Genomic DNA, 19,950 nt, shown 5'->3' with positions numbered 1-19,950 from the left:
GTGGAGGGAGAAGAGGTGTATACTTTTTTGGTGGTGGTGGTGGTGGTGGTGGTGTGCGGGCACAGCAAAAGTCAAAAGGCCATGCAAAATGACCCCCTGAAACTTTTGGGCCGAAACAGAATGAATGTTGCCTACTTTTTTGGGGTGTATGATGATGATATTTTGTTTGGGATAGGTTTCTTTTTTTCAATTTTTTTTTGCGAAAATTTTGTGTAACTTTTTCATTTGATTCTCAATATTGGAACTGGCCATATGTAAACAAATTTCTTGAGAGGCCAAACTTTGGAATAACACTTAAACACAACACTATCTCACCTTTACCCTCAATAGGCAGATGGTTGCACTTCATGATGGCGAGCACAGCCTGCGAGATGTTGGGGAATTCGATCAGACCCGACGACGAACGCTCCGTCTTCAATGGGAAAAGACGCACCGATGTGGCTGGCACCTCCTTGATGTTGAATATGCCAATGAGCTGGTCTTCGGTGAGACCGGGCGGTGTGTTGAAGAAGTGCAAGATCTAACAAAGAGATTGAATTAATCATTTCTAATATACAATAATTTTTAGCATAGTTTAGCCACTTACTTTGCTCGGTGGTTGGATGCGATTCTTGCTGGCCTGGGCCGGTGATAGGAAACGATTGTTTTTGGAGCCAGTGTACTCCTTGAAGCTGGGGGTGTGATCCGGCAGCAAGAATGGATTGATCACCTCCGACAGGAAGTTCTGCTTTGAGAATGCAATCTGTATTTTGCCGCCAGTGCCAACGGGAATGTTATTCAAATGTTGCACGCAACGCTCAACGGCCACCGAATCGCCCATTTGTACCATGGCGGTGCCTTCCTTTGTCTTCAAGAACTTGATCTGGAAGTAAAATAAATTTGTAAATTTAAAATGTTACTTTTTTTGCAGTCTGTGGTATATTTTGAATGTACTATATCAATATACCAAATAAAGTATTTGTTCACTTTAATTAATTTGATAGCATTTGGAATATTTTTGTGGTATATAAATTTGGTATATTTTAAATTACCGCACCATTTTTATTTAATTCAATTTTATAGCATTTTGTATAATTTTTAGTATTTTTGTGGTATATTTACAAATTATTACCGCACTGTTTTGCTTTAATTCAAATGGGGTAGGAGCATCTTTCTTTTTTTTTTTACTTTTAAATATATATTTCGTGACTGAATAAAAATATTATATAATATTTCTTTCCACTGTGGATTTCTCGTTATATTTGCAGCTTTGGCTTTAAAGTCGACATCAACTATTTTAACAAGCTGCCGCAGGTTCGCTCGCTCCGGTTGCCACTTGTCAGTTGCAACTGTCACCTCAATTTGTGTCGCAAATGTAAATAAATGCAATTATGTGGCAGGCACACTTATATTCAATTCCATTCATTCACCCACTCACACATAGAACTTGACTCTCCCCTCTCCTCTCCGCTTGTGCGGACCCATTTCCACTCCAACCAACAACGTCGACGTCGACGTCGACGTCGACTGTCACCGTCGAGTGTTGACCTGTCGTTGGGGGCGCCATTAGATTGAATTTTCTTGCAGTGTACGCGCGGCACGGACTCTTAACCCGATCCCAAACTAAACCTGGCCTTTTGCCCTGTGTTTTTTATTTATTGAAGTCAATGTTAAATTTAACTCCAAATAAAATATCAAATTGAATGAAGTTTTTAATTTGCTGTCTATTGTGCGAAGTATTCGATCTCTGGCTGAAAATGTTTGGAGTACATTTATTGATATTATATTTATATACTTATTATCAATTATATTTTAATAAAGCATTGCCAATAAGTTGGGTACTTTTTTATATTTATTTATGTAACTATGATACACAAGGTATCGGTTGGCATTAAAAAGTTGATACTAGAATCAATAGTTATTTAAAGTAAAGTTGAGTCGTGAACGAGATACATTATTATTTAAGCTATTAAGTTTGGCCAGCCTTGTCTTATTATATAGGTGAAACTTTTAGTCGACTTCAACCTCCCGTTGTAGTTTTATTTTTATTATTATTAGCTGATCTTTACCAGACCCTTAAAAAAGCCACAAGAGTTGTAGTAAATACTTGACACATCAGGGCGTGGTCAGGGGTCCATTAAATGAGCTCGTTTTAGAAATTTTGGAGCGACTAATTGGTGGCTTAACACATATGAAATGGTTTATGGCAATGTATTAATAATAATAGGTTGGTTATATATTTATGTGTACTTTCCTCTGTGCATAATTGCTAATAAGCGTAACTCACTTTTGGCTATTGCCAGCTGCAAATGGCCAACAATTTGCAGCCAAACACTTTTCACTCGGCACCTTGCGGCTAAAAGCCATAAAGATAATTAACCATAACAAACATTTCGAGTGCAATAATTACAAGCGAGAGAGCAGCGCAAATAGTGAAAGTGAAAAATCTATGGAAAATGAAAATATGTTTGGCTCGTTGCCCGGTTGGTCGGTTAGTCGATTGGTTTTGTTGGTTGTTGGTTTTGTTGGTTTCTTGGTTTGTCGGTTGGCTGCTTTGGCTAGTTGCTTAGTTAGTTAACTTGGCCGTTAGTTAACTTGGAAATTGAATTTTGCAGCAGTTTTGCTTAGAGGCATTGAACTCAATGGTGAAAACGAGTTTTCCACAAACTGCTCAAAAATTGCTTTTTCGTGAATTTCTGTTGTCTTAGTTGTTTTATGTTGTTGTTTATTTGCAATGCCTTAATTTGACGCAACACGCATTTAAAATGCGCTGAAATATGTTTTAAGTGGCTTTGCCAAATGTCATTTAAGTTTGTTTAAATTGCCAGATTTTGCTTTTCTGTGCTACAATTTATATATTGCAATTTTTTGTTGCCGCAGTAATATAGTTTTTAGAGTATTTTGGGCCAAATAATTGCAGCCAGTCTTTTGTTATGGTCTTGGGCTAGTTTCCACTTGAAAGTGACGGGCAAATTGTTTGTTTGCTGCTGTTGGCTGGCAACTTGTCAAACAAGTGAATGAGTGGCATGCAATTCAGAAGCCGAACGATAATAGGAAATAGTTCACGATAATTGTTCAACTATAAACGATATCACTTATTTAATTTGAGGTAATTGATATTTCTGTGTATTTCTTTGTTTACTCTATTTGATGCGGGATAAATGCATTTAAACCAATTTATTAAATTCCTCGAGTAAATATTTATATTGTGAACACTAACAGAACATCAAATATGAATTGTTTAATTTGCCCCATTCAAATTGCACATTAATTAAGCAGTGAATAATTTAAATAAAAAAGAAGCCCAAAAGAGATTATAGTCCATGTGTGTACAAATGCTCTCATCGCTGTTGCGTTGTGGATATTAAAATTTAAGCATGAAGCTAAACAAAAACCAAAATGGTTATCAACTGGTCGCAGTCCCAAGTGGAATTAGGGTTTGCTTATGGGCTCTCCTCTCCTACATATATAAAAAGCAATACACATAATATACGTCAGAATAAAGTATATCGAAATGCATACGCTTGAATGAAGCAGGCATACGCAGAGAGAGAGAGAGAGAGAGAGGAGCAAGTGAATGAAAACTAAATGAGGCTTATCGAAAACGTAGTTCCCCCCTCTGCACTCTCTGTATATTTATTTATTGTTGAGTGAAGCCAGACACGAAACACAATGTGACGCTGCTGCTGCTGGGGCTAGAAATCATATAAAAATAAAATGAAACCGAAAATAAAAATGTGTATAAATAAATATAGACCATAAATCAGTGAAGCAGAAAGAGCGCAGATAGCCGAGTCCGCGACGCGAATTCCCCCAAGTAGCTGACAGGCTAAAACAAAAGAGCATTATGGAATCAGTAGCTAGAGTTGGTCTGCTCTGCTGACCCCCTCACATACGCTAAGGATAATACTCAGGACACGCAAAACAGGCGCCACAATTCACCATCATCCACAAATCAAAGAGCGCTTCTTCATGGCTGACTGGTCACACTGGTCAGCAGACAGCAGCTAGTAGCAAGCAGCAAACAGCAGGTTCTACTATAAAAGAGCGACAATCATCATTTCGGTGCGTGTCTAATGAGCTGTGCTGTTGCCCTTTACCAGTTAGCCCAGCCAGCTCTCTCTCTAGCTCCTTTGCCTCTCCTCTCCCAGCTGCTTACTCTCTCCCTTCCTCTCCCTTCCCTTCCTCTTGGCCAACCAGCCACTGACAATCCCCATCAAATACTTTCATGCGTATGTTGCGTTAATTAAACCAATGAGAAATGGAATGTGCAAAGGTGGACTACGGAGATACTCTATACAACCTAAATCTAACAAAATTAATCAATAATAATAACAAATAATAAATAAATAAACATTAAATTCCATCTTGAACTAATTTAAATATTGATATAAATAAATAATGATTAATTTAATGTATTTTTATTTTTTTTTATTTCTCATGCAATTCACAGAATTTAATTAATTTAAACGTAGATTTATAATTATTTAATAAAACTGAATTGCATTTAATATATTTAATATTTATTATTTATTTGTTTTTTTTTATTATTATTTAAATGAATAAGTTTTGTAACTTGTGAATAAAAGGTGGGGACAGCATGTTATACCCGATGATATCCTATTAAAACATAATTGTTCTTTGTTTTCCTGCTCAATGTAGCGTGGCGTCTGCTGCCGTTTGATTTAATTGCTCACGCGCTGTGCACCAACAACAACAACAACAACAATATAAGTAACAACGGTGGCAACAACAATGCGTATGACAACAATAGAAAGAATATTGGCTGCAATGGCTGACCTATGAGAGTTGCTGATTCCCAATTCCCAAAGCACCCCCCCTCCACACTCTTTTGCCACGCGACACAGTCGAAAATTCCCCATAAGGGGCAAAAGCGAGGAACAAATGCTTTTTTAATGCGCATTTAATTGAGTGCGTGTGATTGTTTTGTTCTTGTTTTTGTTTTTGGTTTTACTTGCTGCCTTTTAAAGACATTTCGCAGCAATTTTGGACATTTGCAGCAGAGTCGCGCACTGTCAGCAACTTTTGGCTTTTGGCTTTTCAGCCTTCATTTTGTCAAGCCATTTAACCTGAAAGGAAAACAATTTGGTGATGACTTCATAGCGCCAAAAATAATTAACCAGATTGCTTTCAATGCTGCTCCTCCCCCCTCTGTACGGACAGATTGTTGCTCTTGGCAAAGCACGCACACGCACGCAAGAGAGATTGACTGGAAAAAGCAGAACGAACAGACGCCCCATAAAATATGCAACACACATCTCGAACGACTGCAAAATGGACTCAGGTATCCGCCGCCCTGATGAATGCTTTAAAAATTACAAATCACACAACACAGAAGAGAGAAGAGAGAAGAGAGAAGGAAGGAGGGAAAGCGAGGAACTGTTTGGCCCATCTGTTGCTTGATTGCTGTTTATATTCGAGAGGGATAATCAAATATTTTTTGCTGCTCATTTTTTGTACAAACTAAATTTAACGCCAAAGAGATTTGGGTACCACAAATCCTATTTTATTTTTAAATCTATCTTCAAGCTGCCCTCCGCTTTAAGAAGGTCAAAGATCATGTGTTTCGTTATTATTTTTTTTGTACGCTAATCCACAGCACATGCCTTAAAAATGAGGTCGCCTTTGAGTGTGGAGGTTGCTCCCAAGGGACGCACATTAACACCAGGCAGAGGCAGAACAGTTACGGATCCGTATCCTGCCGTATCCTGAGCTGGCGGCAGTAGCACTTTGATTGAGTGCCCATCAATTTCTCATTCGCAATTCAAACATGTCGGACCATAAACTGATGTGCCCTCCACTCACACATACACACACATGAAGGAGACATACACACCTCTGAACAGACAGCACAAACATGAGTGTGTGTGTGCGTTAGTTTTATAATGAGGTTGGCAATGTAAGAAGAGAGGAAGGAGAGAGGTGTGTGTGTGTGTGAGAGAGCGAGAGCTTAAGGAAAGAGAACGAGAGAGAAAGCGATGGAGAAATGTATGTTTGTGGCTTAAAGCCAGTGAATAATGTTTGCGCATAATCATTTTTAATGGCTAATGAGTAGTTTCCGTCTCGGGCAGGAAGTTTGTAATAAATCTCAGCTGCAGCAGCAGCAGCAATAAAAACAACAAAAAATGTGAACTAAATTGCCTTGCCTTGCCCTCGCCTTGAATTATCGTCCTTTGGCCAACTAACCAGTCAGCTAGCCAACTACTAGCCAACCAGCCAGTGTCGGCCAACTATCCAACTAACTATTTCAACCAATCCCCGACCAAAGACTCCCCTCTTCCTTCCCTTCCCTCTTGTCTGCCATCTCTCTCTTCTTGACCACTGACCAAGCGCCCATCGCTTTGTGCTTGTCAGTTGCTTGGTTGGTTGGGGGGATTTTGCTTTTAGTTTCTGGTCGAGTTTTCTTTTTGTTTGCGCGTAAATTGCATTTAATTGTGGATGGGAGTAAAATCCAGGGACAAGCTGTTTCTGTGTGTGTGTGCTTGTGTCTGGATTTGGATGTTGATGAAGCGCAAGGCTGTTAAATTATTGGCTAATGGTGCGCGCTTGTTGAAAAATTGCTGAATGCTGCAAGGAGTTATGAACCGGAAATTAGTTGCCAAATAGGGTTGGCAATATGCTTAAGTGAAAGGGTTGCCACCGAGGACAATCGAGTGCTAAAAGCTTTTAAATCGATAATATAGAAATATGAATACATTCCAAAACTGCAATAGGGGAAGAAACTCTTTTAAATTTAAGGAAAACAAGTATGCTGAAAACAATACTAAATGGTTTTATTCTTAGAATATACTATAAAATACAAAATATACTGAATTTTATTTGTGAAATGTTTTCTTTTTAAATCAAGGGAAAATAAGACAGTGTGGTATTATTCTTACAATATACCATAAAGTCCTTAAATATACTGAATTCTATTTGTTGTGTGGACTATTACATTTAGCATGAAGTGGAAACAAGTAAGAAATCCAAATGGTTTTATTCTTAGAATATACTATAAAATACAAAATATACTGAATTTTATTTGTGAAATGTTTTCTTTTTAAATCAAGGGAAAATAAGACAGTGTGGTATTATTCTTACAATATACCATAAAGTCCTTACATATACTGACTCCACTTTGGTTCAATTTGGCAACTGCAGATGCAATATGGAAATATTTGATTCTCTGAGAAGTGCTTTAAATATGACATTGAAATTCTAAAATTCATATACTGAACCTTTGTGCCCCAGACATTAATTTAATGCGCTCTTGCGATTTTTGGCAATTCTCTAGACATTTTGAATGTTATGTGCAGGCAGCAACAAGAAAAACCCAAGGGAAACTGAGCTTTGTTGCTAACTAGTATACAAAGTAAACAAAGGAAAATCGGAACAAAAAAACAAGAGAGTAAGGTAAAGTTGTTGTCCTTGCCCCAGAGAGAGAGAGAGAGAGCGACAACTTAGTGGCAATAAAATGAAAGCGAGAATCCTGATATTGCCATAAAAGGAGCTTTTTTAACATTCTGACTTTGATGTCGACGAACATTTTGACTGTTTTTTTTTTCATTTTATACATTGCTTCTCTTCTATTGTTGTTTTGAGTTAGGGGCTGTAGTGAGTGGGCGTGGCACTGGCACAATAGTTGTGCTAAATGTTCCCCAAGCGCAACTCACAATGAGCCCATTTGAATTGTCATTTGTCGGCAAAGGTTGGTGTGTCGCTCTTTTCTTAATGGGATATATTTTGATTTATTTGCCCCAGAAAATATTGTCCCGAATTTCTCAATCAACCAGGGGGCATTTTTTCATTTTTCTTTTTTTTGCTCTTGCATCAATTGGTTTCAGATTTTGTGGAAAGCTGATGACGCTGCATTGATTGCTGCCCGCAGGCCTCTTTGATGGACCACATTCCCTCTCCCTTCTCCTTCCCTGCCTGGCTCTCTCCATCCCCTTGGCTTGGCCATTCGACAGCACATGTCTGGCATTAATCTAAAACGCTTTATCTAAATGTCTTTCGTCGGCCCAGCAACTGTCCAGCTTGAGGCTCAGTCTTAGCTTTGGGTTTTGCTCTCTGCTTTCATTTTATTGCTTTTCGTTTTATTTGCACATTTACAAATGGAGCTCAGACACTTTTACACACACACACACACGCACATTATATTGTGGCTGTGTTAGCAACACCTTTTTTTAAGAACCCACAAAAAGAAAATAATACTTTTGCTGGCGAAAAGCGCGCTTCTTTTTTGTGTCATCTGGCTAAGTGCAACTCTTAAGGACTCGCCTCAATTTCCTCGTTGAAACCCCATTTTATTTTAAAAGGTCACTTCACATTTTATACAACTCGTTCTGCTATAAAAAAGTGAAGCTTTAAACGTTTACAAGGATATGTATAAGACAATTACTTCTACAGTATTTACTCACAATACATTTATATTATTGCGTATACGTTTAAAGTGCAATAAAATATATTCTTTTTCGTTAAATGTAATTAATTTGTTGAACTAGACCGTCACAACAATCATTTTATAATTAAAACATTCCAATCTACAATCTTTTCTGTCACTTCAGTTATTATTGTGTTACGATATATGTATTTCTTTTTGCCAATTTTAATTTCTGAATATAACACAAAGGCTTATTTTGTTGGACTTGCGTTTAAAGTCAATAATATCAACTCATCGATTAATTTCAAAACTACTTTAAAATGAAAATTAGCTACAATTCTAATTGTTATTTTGGTCACACAGGTTTATATAAATTTATATAAAATATAAATGCTCCACATAATATATGTCCCCATATAACTTGTCATAAATAATAATTAACTCGTCTTTAGGCTTTATCCCCGGTGATAAATCAATAAAAAGCCAGATTGAGCAGCCCAGTCACGAGATATAGTTAACAAATTAATTAGGTTTGCCAGCGAGAAGCGAGCAAGAGAGACGGTAATAGAGTGTGTGAAAGAGAGAGAAGGAGAGACTTACCCGTGCGACATTGCCATACAGGCAGACCAAATTGAAGAGCTTATCTGTGTTGGAAGTGTCATGGTCCATGCCATAGACCATCATGACAGCGCCCTGAGGATGAAAGAGAAAAAAAAGGGAGGATAAGGGAAGGAAGAACGCAACAACAAGTTAATTAAAATGCTGTCCAGTTGCATCAGCTGCAGTGTTGCAGCAGCTGCAGCTGCACCGAAAAGCGGGGATTTGGTTTGTGGCAAGATTATGCTCGCTCTCTTTCGCTCTGGCAAAGATTGCTGCAGCGTGTGCAAAAATCGTAAATGAAAATTAAAAAGAAAATTATATTTATATTTATGAAAATTGCCAGAGAGAAAGGAGGTAGGAGAGGGGGTGGGAATAATTCTGTGTGCTGATCGTTTTACTCACCTGAGCTTGGCCCTGCTGGGCAAAGGCGACTGGCGCATTGCGGCCGGCAACGACTCCGGTGGGCTCCTTCATGAGGCCAGTTGGATGGATAGCGGCGCCTTTTCCAGTTGTCCGGCTGGGTGGGATGGTATTCGGGTGCTCCGAATGGCGGGAAGGCGGTGCCTGGTCCCAATAGTGGTGGCTCTTTAAATGGAACAAGATTGTGCGTTTGAGCTGGGGCAACAAGTTGTTGTTGTTGATGGTGTTGTTGGTGGTGGTGTTGTTGATGATGTTGTTGTTGTTGTTGGTGGTGGTGTTGTTGATTGTTGTGGTGGTGGTGGTTGTTGTTGCGATGTTGTGTTTGTATAGTTGCAACTACATTTTGTGGTGCACAAACATTGTTTCAAACATTTGTGTTATTCATTTGCATGCAACAACAATTTTTACAAAAAACATAAGGATAAACATAAAAAACGAAACAAGAAAACGAAAGAAACGCATTTTGGTTTAATCAAAAAACATAAAAACTTATAAAACTTAAAATTAAGATTGATTAAAATTAATGAATTTTGTTCTTTTTCATTGTTGTTGCATGCAAAATTATAAATTTCTCTTTTGGCCAAAAGTTGCGTACACTTTCAAGTTCCGTTCCGTTTTAAGTGGCAATAAGCAAACCGTTGAAAAGGGGACAACAGCAAAAGGGGGCAGCGGCTTTGGAGCTTGGCAGTTTGTGGTTTTGGCAAGCGAGTTAATTGAATTTTTTGGCCTACACTAGAGTGTAGAAAAGAAGACCGAAAACAAACGAATTTTGCGGAAATAACCAAGAGTGCTGCTGCTTTGCTTTGCTGCAGTCCTTTTCCCGGCATTTTGAACTCTGTTTTGCTTTGCTTTATGGCTGCTGCGAGCTGCAGGCGAAAAAAGAGAGTTAAAAGCCGAGCTACAATGGCCAAAAAAACCAACTGACATTTTATTAAAATATCTGTATAGCACACATCTATTTTTAGAATTGAATTATTGAATATTTTAGGGAATGCAAAGTTTTCGACTATATACAATGAAAAGATCCCACTGTGCGCTCTCGCACAATAATCGGTTTTCGACCACAGCAACACACAGAAATTGTCAACAAGAGGCGGTAGCGGGCAGGGCCCGAAAAACGCCATCGACAGAGACCAATAACAAGCAAAGTGTAGCGAAGATTTAGCGGGCACAATTCCAAAAATCCCCACAACAAAGAAAAAATAAAAATTAAAACCACAGCACGAAGCGCTCTCGTAAAACCAAGGCTCCCATTTTCCTCCATCCTTCCAGGCGTTATAATTAAAGCAAAATGCGTTACAAACTGTCAGAATGTCGCGAGGAATATGGCAATAACCCATGGAGCAAGTTGGCAAGACTTTTAATTAACTTTCAACACATGTGAGCGCGGAGCGTGGAGCCAGGCCAAAAGGCACATTTAACTTTAATCACTTATTGGTTGGAACTTTAAACTTGCTGCAAGATTTGCAACTTTATCAATGTCACGTCAGTAACTCAATTTGCATACTTTCTCTCCTCCTAACTATATTGTTGTCTCTCTTTTTGTTTTGATGTGAATTAGTTGCCAATTGCCAGTGGCAACTGTTTGTTTATTGCGTTCGTGGTTCCAAGGACTACCTGACACAATATTTATATAAAAATCTGCATAGAATTTTTAGTAGTCGCCTTGTCGCAGCTTGCAGCTTCGTTATGCGTTGTCTGTTGCTCGCCACTTGCTGCTGTTTGTTCTACTTGTTTCTGCTTGTTAGTTTTGGCGCAAGCCATTTTGGTTTGCCCAAATAGCAAGCAGTGAAATATACCCTAAATAGCAAGTGACTTGCAACAAGAATGCTATTTTAAATCATATATTTTCCTAATGCAATGTAAAGTGCAAAAGTTTGTAGTTGGTGACGAAGAAGAGTGCAAAAGTACATTACGATTCTGATAATGATTCTGTACATAGCCATTCTTTATTTACAGAGTATCTTAGTTTTCCCTTCGCAATTATTTGCACAACTTGTATAGTTTATTTAAAAGGCAAAGCTTTTAATCTGTTTTGCATTTTGCGTACGATTTTTTAAAGCGTTAAGCTGGATCTGACAGAGCAGGCCAATCAAAAAAGTTGCCAGCACGTTTTAATTTAAAACTTGGCCCTAAGCAAATAAACCAAGATAAATTTTTCGGCACTCACACACAACACATTTGCCGCCAGCTAGTAATACTCAATATATACGTGTGTTTAGTATATCTATTCGGAACGTGCCGCAGCCTGAGGCAAGCTAAAGGAAATCAGCACTTGTCGCTCGCGTTGTACAGAAGAGGTAAACATAGTCATTCATTTTAACTACGGTCACACACACACACATAAACACACTAGAGTCCTCCTCCATCATTCGCTCACTCAAGCTTTAATTGAAATTCACAGTCTGGAGTCGCTGATTTGTTTGGCCGGCGCATGGGGCGTATGCGTGACGCGCAGCCAAGCGAAATTGCTGCTCGAGTTTTCGGGGTCCATTTCAAAAGAAAATTCACAACAGGGCGGTGGTCGGAAGCGTGCCTAAAATGCTTAAGCATTTCGGGAATTGTTGCATGCAATTGCTGGAAAATTTTTTCACACGCAAGGCGACGACGGACGACGGCGCTCAGGTGTAAATTTTCCACGCGCACAAATTATTTTAGATTATGAGCAAAGCGGCAGGTGGCAGGCAGAAGAAGTTCAGAGGAGTTCTCGCAAGTGAGTGTCCGGAAGTTGCAGTTTAGTTTTTATGAAGCGTTAAGTGTGCGACGGCAATTTACCACGTTGTGGCGTGAGATTTGCATGCGACGACGACGGCAAGAGTTTCTCATACGACCCGTGGACCGCACACACAAATAATTGCAATATGTGAATTGATGGAAGTTTGGCAACAATGCACTAATAACTGGCAAGTTGTAAAAGTTAGTTTTCAAACACGATTGCGGCTATTTGCAGGTCTTAAGTTGGCGACGAATAATTCTATTGGATGAAGTTTGGCAACAGTGCAAAACTACATTATGATTCTCATTTTGTGGCCAACAAAATAACATTTAATAATTCTCTTGGATGCAATTTGTCAAGTAAAAGAATATTCGTGAAGTGTGGCAACAGTGGCGTATTTGTGCAACTTTTGTGCTGACGAAGCCACAAATTGAACAGCAGCTGGCATGTTTTATGACAACTAAATAAACATAAAATCAACGAGGCACAAACATTGCCACACATTGCTAACACAGAGCAAGCAACAAGCTCCTACTATAAATACTAGCACAACCCTTCGAGAGAAGCAGCAGCGGCGTTCATCAATTTGCTAGAAAAGTGCAACATGGCAAACCTGCTGTGCTACAAGTGAAAAATGGCAACAAAATGGGGCACATAGATCCATTAAAACGGCCTCGTGCCATTGCTTTTGGTGGGGGCAAAGGAGGCATGCAACAGCAACAGCAGGAGCCAAAAGCCAGGATAAATAAAATGCAACCCATTCGGCATATGCAACATTTATGTGGCGTTTATTGCACAGAGTGCATAACGTAGAATAAGAGCGAAAGAGAGAGTCCGAGAGAGAGAGAGAGAAGGAGGGAGGGGGAGAGCAATACCCACTTGAAGCGAACAAAGTATTTATGCTGCAAATTGTTGCATACTTTGTGGCATATTGGCGCACTTTGTCGAGCGGCAAATGGCAATGGTTACGCCAGCAACTGCCGAGACGGGGGCGTAGAGGAGGAGCGAGGGGGGCGTTGCCAATAGGGGCATGGTGGCATATCGCATGGCCCAAACAAAGCATTGTGCAAACGCTGCTAACCTTAATTGCAATTTGCTTAAATGTATGCTACACTATTTTTCACTAAGCCACAACAGCTACCACATTGTGTAATCTACCCCGTTAACCGTTACTTGCGCAACCCCCATTCTCCCTCTCCACGCTCTCCTCCCCCTGCTCCACACACTGCTGTTGTCGCTTAGGTGTGCATTTTACTTTCGCTGTTCAATGATTTTCAATTTGTCAGAGTCAACTTTGCTGCTGCAACTCGCTGCGCAACTGTACCAAGAGTCATCATCATCATCCCCCTCCCCTTCCCTCCTCGCACTCCTCCAGTGTTTGCTGCGCTTCCTGTAGCATTGTCAACCAGCTTGTTTATCTGACTAAAATGCATTGCAGCCACGCCCAACGCCCACGCCCACACTACGAGCTCACTTCTCTCTGCCATGTGACATTAATTTTGCAGCCATCCTCCCCTTGCGCTCCCACCTTCTCCACCCCCTTTTACTCCCTGTATTTTCCCCCAGTTTGTGCACGTCTTGCATAAACATTTCCATAAGCAGCTTCCAAATTGAATTTGTTTTCATAAGCCAAAACTATTATGTGACAGCAAAGAGTTGACTGCGTTGTTTGTGTGTGTGTGTGCGTCATACGATAGCAGCCAAGCGGCAGGATTTTATAAAAAATATTCGCTTTTGTATGTGTGGATAGCTAAACTGATGGACTATATATGTGTCTGTGTGTGTATTAGCTGATTATGTGACAATGAGCTTGATTGGTTTTTAATGTTGTCGATGCCAAAGCAGCAGACCAACAAACATTTACAATAAACTTTTCGGCAACGCATAAAATTTGCGAATAAAGCAAAACTGATTTGCTTTGGGGAATAGCAAAATATTTTGGATACAGCTTGTGTGTTGAGCTACAACTTAGGATATGACTATTGAATACATTCACAATATTATTAGCATTAATTTAGGAATATTTTGGGACAGAGGAAGCATCATTTCCGATCAATTTGAAATTCAATGCAATACTAAAATATTTGTTAAGATTCGATAAATAAATATTTTTATTTTTGTACATTTCTATTAAGCATTTAAATGTTGTATTTAATATGCAAATATATACTCACAATATTTTCAAATATGCAAATAAATCTGCATTAATTTTGAAATTTTTAAAACAGCAGAAAGAAATATTTCATTTCAGCAAATTATTTGGCTATAATACTTATTATATACATTTAAATGGGTTAAATGCGACTAATTTTTTTATATGCACTGCGCTTTATTATATACAGCATTTATATACAGAACTAAGACAATAAATCTTTATTCTTCCGCTTCTAAAATCTACATTTATGCATATTTCAAATCTATTCAAGACAAATGCAAAATACGCGACAATAAGAAGGCAAAGGAGTAAGAAAAAAAAAACGCAAAGAAATGCGAAATGCGAATGCTTATCAAAATGAAATTACGACACACAAGAAGCAGGCAATGAGCCAATTTATATGCGACACGCGACCAAAGAAACCGAACCCCAATTCCAAGTATTTCAACATCGCTTCACTCCTCATTCCCCCCTTGGTAGAAATTAGCCCACGCAGAGAATGAGGCAAAAAGGATTTGCGAGTGAGCTTCCACAATTTTTGTTGCTATCATTTCGTTGCAAGGTTTAACAAGCCACTTCGCCAGTTGGTGGCGAAATAAATTTACGTTTAATACTCATGAGCTTAATTACATTTACGGCGGATTTGAATAACATAAACTCGTGTAATTGTTGCAGGGAATTCGCATAGAGATAGAATAGCATAATTAGAAGCGTAAAATGCCATTTAAGTTGCTTTTTGTTCTGGCTCTGTGTTAACAGAGAGCTGCCAAAGGCCACAAACACAAACACACACACACACACATTCTCTTCTATAGTTGTGAGAAGTGTGTGTGCACAGCAAATTGACACTGCGTTTGGCTTGTCTGCCATTCTCTTGGCCTGGTCTAATTATCGCATTGGTAAACATTTTGCAAGCTATGGTCAACGTTGCTGCGCTTTAATGGCATGCAAACACACACATCTGCAATCAGTGTTCTCCCTCTCTTTGCCTCCCGCTCTCCCTCTAGCATATTTGTGTCGTCAAAGACTTCCCAATTTTGTCTATCAACAATCTGCCCATTGCCAGTTCCTTTTCGTATTTCACTTCAATTTCTGACTACTTTTGTAGATATATTCCCCCTACGGTTGCTCCCCTTTTCTTTCCCAACCAAGCTGCTTCACACATCTAATACCTATCGAAATCGAGTTGCCAAACAGAAAAGCAAAGCGAAGGGAATGCCAATAGACCAAAGTACCGACGATGCGATAGATAGTTCGATGATAACATGGCGTGTTTGTTTGTCCCACTAAAAACTACCCTAAACCACACTCTCCACTCTCCACTCTCTACTCTCTCTACTCTCTCCACCCTCTTAGCTTGCGGTTTGATGTATTGCCATTGCGGCCAGCTTGCTTTCCTTCACCTTCACCTTCACCCCACTTCCTTCCATTTTCATTTGTTGGTTTAGTAAGTATTCCAAGCTTATGACATTTTTCGCAACTTAATGGCCATCATTTGTGTTGCTCCTAATCAAATACAGTGAGCACTCGACGTGACTTTGCTTACTGCAAATGTTGCACTTGGCGAGTGCCCACTGTAAATGGGGGGCACAAATATTGTTTTATTTATTAAACAAATTGCGCAGCAACGAGTCGAGTGGGCGACAATTTGCTCTGGTTGCTTAGGGCCTCGTTTCGAATTGATTAAGTTGCCAGTTTGGTTCCATTCGTTTTTTACTAGTTTTTTTTTTTTGTTCTCTTTTTGTGTTCGCTACTGTTGCTGATAACTACTGTGGAGGGTGGAAAAAAGCGAAAATCGATAATGCCTTTTGGCATTAGCGTGCTCGTTGCTGCTGTTGCTGCACAAGCGATGGCCAAAATTGATGGACAATTTTGATATTGTAATTTATAAGCGAGCGCAATCTGCAACAGGGGCAAAAGCAGCAGCAACAGCGTTGCAAGTGGCAACTTTTGTAAAATGCCAAACGCATTAGTTAAATGCAAAATTAATTACTTTATGTAGGAAAAAAAGAATGTGGAAAACATTTTTTATGAATAGGCAAAAATGTTGTTGAAAACTTGCTACAGTTTTTCTCTCCTTAGGCCAGCTGCGAAAATTAATTACAAATTATTAGAAGTAGCAAACAGCAGCAGCAACAGCAGCAGCAACGCGGCTGTCGGAATAAATTAGGCAAATGTGACCATAGACAGGCAGCTGGTTGCTTGACATGGGGCAGAGAGAGAGGGAGCTGAAGAGTGGGAGTAGCGGGTGGCCTTAGTACTTTGCCTCATAAAAATATGTAATGGAACATTAAAGAAAATCATCAGCAACATTTAGCAGCAGTCTAGGCAAATTATGCGTGGATGCCAGAGGGGACCAAAGGAGGGGGAAATGAAGAGAAAAGGAAGCATTGCATAGTGGATCACTTGGCCTGGCTACATGTGGTCAATTACTTCTGTGTGTGTGTGTGGGGATGTGGCAAGAAGAAGAATGGAGTGAACTGTAACTGTTTGTTGATTATGCGCAACGTTTATTCCATGATTTGCATGCAAATGATGGGAAATATTAGAGAAAAGTGAAAGTAAAGGGACTACAAAAAATTGAAAAGAAGAATAATGAAATTATAATTTCTTTCAGCGAGCATGTTCAACGCAAAGAAATAATTCAACTTTACGGGAAAAATTATAAGGATGAAGATAACAGACAGGTTTAACTGACATTCACTAAAAATTCTAAATTCTAAATCATGAATGAATCAAAAATATCAATTTAAATTGAATTTATACGTAAAATGTAGAATTATTTCCAAAGTTAGAAAAGCAATTACATCGTATTTAGAAAACAATTCCAAAGTCACTTGGGCCCTTTTTTTTTAGTCGTGTCATAACCTAAGGTAATATTTGTCGCATCTTTCTTGTAACCTCTGATTTGATGCTGATGAATTGCGTTTGGCATTGTTTAGAGTTTGAAAACTTGAAAGTAGCTAGCATCATAATATAGACGTGATATTATCCCATAGTCTGTGCTGCTACTGCGACGAGTAGTCATCAATCACGTGCATTTGATTGAAGATAATCGACGCAATATTGCGTGCCGTGAGAGAGAGTTGCACGCCTCCTTCTCCTCCTCTCCCCATGAAAAACCACTTGAACATTTTTGGTTCAATAGTTTCATTCTTGGTTCAGAGGGTGGTGCGTTTTGCCCATTACGGCTCGTTAAGAGTGGAGACGGAGGCGGTGGCTGGCAGTCAGAAAGTTGGTTCGACAGCGCGACATTTTTCTTGTTCGACACGCCATCTAGCGACAGGCAGCGGCAAGAAGCGGAGGCAGCGGCCGAAGCAGCATCATCATCAGCTGGATGCGTGCAGCTCTTTGTCCATGTGCTGCTTCTTGTTGACAAGAGTTTGATTGATCGCTTTTGATTGATTGATGTTTCGACCAAGCGAACGCGTCACGCCCACACGCCGCCCTTCTCTCAGGCCTACAACAACAGCAATAGCAACAGCTTTAAAATCATTTGCGAATGGCAACTTTTATTGTTTCCCCAACATGGATTTAATTATGCGCCTGTCGCAACACATTTTCGCATCCCTTCTCTACAAACTAGAGTGTGTGTTGTGTATGTGTGGGTGTTTCCCCCCTCCTTCCCTCGCCATACTTTTCTCAATCGGTCGCTGGCTTAATCCTGAGGCCATTCAAGCGACCGCAACACGACACAATTTGTCATTTTCAATTTATTGAATTACCATAAAATGCAAGCGACACAATTTATATTTATGTTGGGGGCCTCTCTACAACTGTGGTTATCCGAAATTGTTCTTTTTGTTGTTGTGTATTTCACTATGAATTAATTTATTGTGAGAGTTTTTGTTTGCCGCCGCCAGCAGCAGCCAAATGATTTACGAGCGACAGTTTCCACTGCGAAGGATTGCTCAAAAATTTGTTGATTCTTATTTATTTTTTTCGGCATAAGGTAAGCAGCGCACAATGGGGAGTCCGTTACTTAAAAATGAAATTCATTCAGGTATGTGAAAATGCAATTTGAAAATTAAATAATTTCATGGCATTTGCGTTCCTTGCTTTTCATTTACACAAATTAATAAAGCCCACTTCACACGTACTTCAACTATTTACAAAGCAAATTTCAAGTTCTCCCCACAATCCAAAAAAAGTTAATTCAATTAATTACAGTTGCGCCTGGATGTAATAAACTAAACGCAGAAGCAAAAAAAAAACTCTCCGCATTACGTAAACAAATATCAAGAGAAACAGCAGGGGAAAATATAATGAAAATAAGTAGAAGAAAAACATATATATATATATATATAGGCGCACATATGTGAGAGAAAAGTGGACATACGCTGCCAATCAGGAAAAGTAAGCCACAATCAACAAAAACAGAGGGCAAATACCAACTGAGAGTGTGCGTGTAGGTGTGAGGAGGATGGAGGGAGGAGGGACGGCAAACAACTTCACACCTACAAAAACTGAAATTAAGCAACCAAAGTCGCACAAAAACACACATATAAATGCATATGTATGTGTATCAGTTGTTTTTTCTTGCTGTTTGGCCAACAGCTGTGCACAGCAGCAAGCGAAAGATAAACAAACAGAACTGAACTTTGCCTTTTTGGCTACCACTGATAACCCCTGACAAAAATATGCGCCCACAGCAAATAAAGTCGCGCGTTTAATTTACACGTGTGTGTGTGGTTTGCCTGTGTGTGTGTGTGCGGGTGTGAAGAGGGAAGCTGATGGGGGTCCAAAAAAATGCTGGCGCTTTTAATGAACATGCACATAAATCTTGAGTGGTTTTCATGTTGATCCCTTGGAAAAGCCATCAACATCTTTTGAGTAAAAATCTTCACACGGCAGCCATAAATTTGACAAAAAAAAAATACTGAGCAAAAAAAGAATGTGACCCACCCCCTTGAATAATAGCCCATTGGTATTTTTATGTATTTTTAAGTGTTTTTGCCGTCTCATTTTATTCTGCCATCTCTCGCCACCTGCGACATTTGCTTTCGGGGGGCAGCCAGCCAATGTGGGCGTGGCCAATGCTCGCAATTGGTTAGTCGAAAGCAACACACAAAATCGTTTATACAAAAATAAATCCGAGAGAAGAACTAAAGAGAACAAGAATCGTGCAAGTTCTCTTCTCTCTTCAGCACATTCGATTTTAGTCTTTGTATACATATAAAACGTAATTTTCTCAGTTTAGCAATTAAAATTAATTTATTTGCCAATTATTGAGATTCAAAAACATTTATTTTAATTACAGACAACGCGTGTGTCTGTGTGTCTCTGAGAGCACATAATTATTTAAATGGCCATTTAATATTTTTATGACATTCTCGAATGAGTTGGGCGTTAAATTTTGTTGCGGCCTATTAAGAAAATGGCTGCAATTTGTTAGCCACACAAAATAATGCGAAATGCTGCGTAGAAAATTGTCACAATTGAAAATTCTCTGAAAATTCAAGAGTTCCTATTTGCTTGTTTGGCAATATCTGTTGCATTTTGGTCAAAGGAAGATACGTCAATAACTATAATGCTAAAATTCTAGTGCCAAAGAGCACGTGCTGAAGTGCAGAAGATTTTCCAAAAATACTCGAAACCCATTCAACGGTATTTTTCCCCATGAAAATTGCGGGTGTATTGAAAATTATGCAAATTGCAAAAAGGGCAACCGAAGACGAACAAATAAAAATTGATAGC

At 39.2% G+C, this 19,950-nt stretch overlaps 1 protein-coding gene across 1 annotated transcript in view; it reads right to left on the bottom strand.

The window, feature by feature from the left end:
* The window catches only part of LOC132792185 (heterogeneous nuclear ribonucleoprotein L), a 144,886-nt gene that overhangs the window by 16,408 nt on the left and 108,528 nt on the right, over positions 1-19,950 (bottom strand). The window contains 5 exon segments of the mRNA XM_060801440.1: positions 316-520; positions 587-862; positions 8,963-9,055; positions 9,365-9,466; positions 9,468-9,547. Of these exon segments, the coding sequence (XP_060657423.1) occupies positions 316-520; positions 587-862; positions 8,963-9,055; positions 9,365-9,466; positions 9,468-9,547 (756 nt within the window).

Source organism: Drosophila nasuta, chromosome 3, assembly GCF_023558535.2.
Source record: "Drosophila nasuta strain 15112-1781.00 chromosome 3, ASM2355853v1, whole genome shotgun sequence".
Classification (NCBI taxonomy): Eukaryota; Metazoa; Arthropoda; class Insecta; order Diptera; family Drosophilidae; genus Drosophila; species Drosophila nasuta.
Note: the sequence above shows the minus strand (reverse complement) of the source record. Positions and strands in the feature narration are given on the sequence as shown.